The following is a 4,702-nucleotide window of genomic DNA, read 5'->3' on the forward strand; positions in this document are numbered from 1 at the left end:
TCCTTGTTAAGAGGAACACGGCATAAAAAAAATGTGTGTAAGGTAGGCTATTAAATAATAGCATTCAGTATTGGCACTTTCTGTTACTGAAGGTTGTATTTGGTACTCTGGGATATACTTTTGCCGTTTCCATGGCAACGGTGAGATTGTGACATATTTGCACAGTAATGATGTCATAAAGAGCATGCTGAAGTACAACTAAAGCATCAGGAGCTGGCTCCTTAATGCAATCTTCTGGCCAGGGCTTGCAAGACCAATTTTTTTTTCCTGACGGGTGCCCTTTCCCAAAGGCTGTACTCGTAAGTGAATATGATTTAATGCTTTCAAATGGCAACGCTGTGTCACGCTCTGGAAACTGTGCGGCGGGATTTAAGGCGCACTGACAGAGAAATAAAAAGGCGTCTAAGGCTTCTAGACATGAGTTGCTGCCCTAAATTTTGCGATGTGCAGACCCACTGCTGCTGTGATATAAATCTCCATCCCCACTGTTGCTGCCTTCTCCATCCGTACCCCCATTGCCTCTGTGATATACTATGTTGCCGTCCCTGTCGGCCGCTCTGCCTTTCGACCTTAGAGCGGAAAGCTATTAGAGCTAAAATAGAAGCTGAGCAAGAACTGGCCAGGTAAGTTTGTTTCCTCTCTCTTCATTTACTAGATCAAGAACCAGTGGGGAATGAAATGAGAATGAATGGCACTTTGTTCCATTGGTCTTTGAAATAGAGGCTGGCCGTAATTGGTCTTACATGCCTCCTATTTTTATTTGGGATGAAGTATAGTCTGTTCTCAAGAAAGAGCCTGCCAGTTTAGTGAAAGTGGCAGTGATTGCTGCTGGGAACAAGGAGGGTCAGAATGGCATAGCAGCATCATGGCATCACAACACAAGCCCTGCCCTCTCTTTATATGTATCATGACATCACACTGAGCCCCAAAGGGTCAGTTTACTTCATCCTAGCACGGTCATTGGATTTTCAAAGTTTCTTTCTCACTATTAAAATTAATGGTATCTGTAGTAGGCTTCTTTATTCTATCCATGCCTTAACCTTGACTTCAATGAAAACTTTTTTTGGGGGGGAAGAGGGCAGGTAGGTATTGTGGTACGCTGGTGAAATCCTGATAGAAAAAGAAAAGTTAAATATGATTGGGAATATTATGCCTAATGAAAAAAACAAATCTACAGCTTGGTCTCTGTCTTCTTCCTAATTAGCCTTCTGCAGAAAACCCCTCATTTTTTTTCAAGAGTAATATGTTGTTGCTTAAGTAATAACATGCTCAAATGGAAAGCTAGCGATAATGAAGTCTAGAGCAAGGTATGTTATTTTTCTCCCTATCAAGCAGCAACAAGATCGAGCCCTTTCAATTAAACATCAGCAAAAGCAAGTTGGTTTGCAAAATGCATTTAAATTAGCAACACATCAGAAGCTACATTTGTCTCACAGGGAGACTCTTATATAGAAGGTTCACCTGTCTCTACACCTCACTTGGCCATGCGGAAGTCAAAAGTGATTTTTCAACCATTGTGAAGAGCATCAGGTTGCAGGAAGTTGAATCAGCCTGGGAAAACAGTGGCAAATATGGCTCCTGGTTAAACGGTGTAATACGATGCAACCATTTGTCTGCAACAAGTATGCCAGCGGCTGCCTCCTGTAGCAGCTGAAATCTGATTTATTTAAAAGGCAGCCTCATCCTGAATACATTTTGGTTGGGCAGTCTGAGTCTAGTTAAGTTTTTCATAGCCAAAGTTCCTTTCTTATATTTAGGGCTATATTTTATTCTATTATAAAGATTTCCTTGCTGTTTGGTTCAAAATAGATTTACATTCTGAGAGTGCGAAAAAGGCAGAATTTACTGGTACGTTTTAAATATAGATCATTCTATTCTGATGCCACCATTCTGTCCAGGTTTACATATTGCATTAAGCCAACTGGTACAGAGAGAGTCTTTTAGTGAGTATGGATTAGTGCAGGGATGGCGAACCTTTTCGGCACCGTGTCGAAAATGTCATGCGGAGACATCAATCAGGGGTGTGCGCGCATGCTTGTCGGAGTCACACTCCGAAAAAGCCAAACTTCTGGGTTCTAGAACACATCCGTGCATGACAATCAGCTGGCCAGCGCGAATGTGCACAACAGTTTTCGGCACTGCCACGCACGCGAAGGACAGCTGATCGGAGCAGAAACCCGGAAGACAAACAAGGCAAGGCCGCCTGAGTTGGTGGGGGAGTGATTTTCTCCTTGGTAGTTCCTGGATTTAGGACCATGATGGTGAACCTATGGCACGCGTATCCAAAGTGGAACACGAAGCCATGTTGCCCGGCACGCGTGGCCTTGCCTGTTTGTCTTCCAGATTTCTAATGCACATGCGCAGATCACCTGTCCTGAAAACCAGTGTGCGCATGTGTGGCGGCCAGCTGATTGTTGGGTGCACATGCGTGACAGAACCTGGAAGCTCTGCTTTTCCGGAGCATGATCCATTTGTGTGCACAGCAGTGCCAAAAACCGGTCTGCGCATGCACACCAGTCAGCTGATTGTCATGCACGCATGGATGCTAGAACCCAGAAGTTCAGCTTTTTTGGAGTGTGGCCTTGATGAGCACACAATGCTCATCACACAGACAATGTTTCCGTGTGACCTTTTTGGCACTTGGTGCCAAAATGGTTCGCTATCACTGATTTAGGGTGTTGTTTTCTGCTTATTTGTATGGGCTTAATCTCTGCTTCTCTGTGTGTGGGCTGCTAGAGAGAATGTGTTCTGGTTTTTTTGTTTCCTTGCTAGGTTTTTGACTCTTTCAAATAGTGTGCAAATGTACCTCCACCAACACTTGTGGTATAAGCTACTGTATATAACCAGGGCCAACCTCAGACTCATTAACATTTATAATGTTACCTAGTTGGGTAAGACAGCATCTGCAAGCAACCAACAAATCTAAGGAATACCAAGAACTCCACTGGCCAAACTGAGCTATATATATTCTCTTTTGTTTGCATTTTACCTGATAATGCTGTTTGTTTAGCATTAACAAACTCCAGTAGATAGGTTCACATCACACAGCATTGTGCCAATAACAGCCTAGCATAAAAGAGAGTATTCTGAAACATGATTTGCATCATACGTTATTCCAATTCTTTTTTAGTATCCTTTGACAATATTTCAGCATTTCCTAGCCGGTGCTTCCCAGTAACAAAATTTGTGTGGATGTGTCTTGTGTATAATCATGTCAGTAATGCCAACACTGATAGGAATTTCACTAATCTAACATTGCAATGACCTTGTCATTGCTAACATCAGTGGAATATGGATGAGTTCAACCCTGAAACATTTCTTTTAATCTCTACAGCTTAGTTTCCATCAACATTTGAGATGTATTAACTTCTACTGCTACGTATTGAACTACGTATAACATCAGATTTGCATGGGATATTCTAATGTTTAAATTGGTATGTTGCACTCTTATTCTCTTCTTTATTATAATTGCAGGATTCGAAGAAGGGTTTGTAAAATGATGGCAGCATGTTGTCGTCCAAAGCTTTTAGCTTTAATGGATGTTAAAGGTTTTGATCCAGAAGACATTACAGTGAAAGTGCAAGATGGGAAGGTTAAAGTTTGTGCTGAACATGAAGAAGAATTTAAGACTTGTAGAGGGAAGGAATACAACTATTCAACTGTCACCAAGGAGATCTGTTTACCACCAGGAATTTGTGATAATGAAGTAACATACTCCATAGGACCGACCAGTCTTGTGAGGATAGAATCACCTTGTTGTGGGCTTCCTTGTTGTGGGCCTCCTTGTTGCGGGCCTCCTTGTGGGCCTCCTTGTTGTGGGCCTCCTTGTGGGCCTCCTTGTTGCGGGCCTCCTTGTGGGCCTCCTTGTTGTCTTTAAATATTAACACTGGGCAACCAGCTCTGGTAGCTGTACAGTGTAAGGATGGGAAACCACTTGGATCTCATGAAAACCTCCCTTTGATCGTGTGTTAGGAAATGTGTAAACTTCTTCCAACAATGACAATGTTGCACATCAATTGGTTTCACTGTACGTTTTTTTTGTGTGTGTGGGAGGGGATGTTATTTGTTCCTTGAAGAATTCCTGCTTAGTTGGCAGTTGAAACAGGGATAGAAAACAGTATATTTTATTTTTCTTAAGAAAGGGAAGTAACCAGAGATGATATTCAACAGATTCTGACTAGTTCTGGAGAACCGGTAGCGGACATTTTGAGTAGTTCGGAGAACCGGTAACTACCACCTCTGACTGGCCCCACCCCCATCTACTCTCTGCCTCCCAAGTCCCAGCTGATCAGGAGAAATGGGGATTTTGCAGTAACCTTCCCCTGGAGTGAGGAGGGAATGGAGATTTTACAGTATCCTTCCCCTGCCATGCCCACCAAGCCACACCACGCCCACCAAGCCATGCCCACAGAACCGGTAGTAAAAAAATTTGAATCCCACCACTGGAAGTAACTCAATAATCAGGCACTTCCATTTAAAAAGTGATTGAATAGCAGAGGTCAGGTAAGGCTGTATCTCTAAGCCACTGGAGAGTTGCTGCTAGTTAAAACAGAAGGTACTGGACTTAATGGCAAATAGTCTGACTGAAGGCAACTTAACTTCTTAAACTTGTAGTTTAAGAAACTACAAGAAGCTTGTGCCAAAGCAGCTTTTAATGAAGTGTGGATACTAGGTGATCCAAGCTAGTATTAGATCCCTACAA

The 4,702-nt window shown here is 42.7% G+C and overlaps 1 protein-coding gene across 1 annotated transcript; it reads left to right on the plus strand.

Moving 5' to 3' along the window:
- Nucleotides 1-327: 327 nt before the first annotated feature.
- On the plus strand, nucleotides 328-3,877 carry ODF1 (outer dense fiber of sperm tails 1; the record flags this gene model as incomplete). Its single annotated transcript, XM_081953227.1, has 2 exons — nucleotides 328-623; nucleotides 3,475-3,877. The coding sequence occupies 2 exons, from the start codon at nucleotides 328-330 to the stop codon at nucleotides 3,875-3,877; spliced, it is 699 nt and encodes a 232-aa protein (XP_081809353.1).
- Between the last annotated feature and the right edge of the window lie 825 nt (nucleotides 3,878-4,702).

Source organism: Natrix helvetica (genome assembly GCF_964273705.1).
Source record: "Natrix helvetica genome assembly, chromosome: 4".
Lineage (NCBI taxonomy): Eukaryota > Metazoa > Chordata > Lepidosauria > Squamata > Natricidae > Natrix > Natrix helvetica.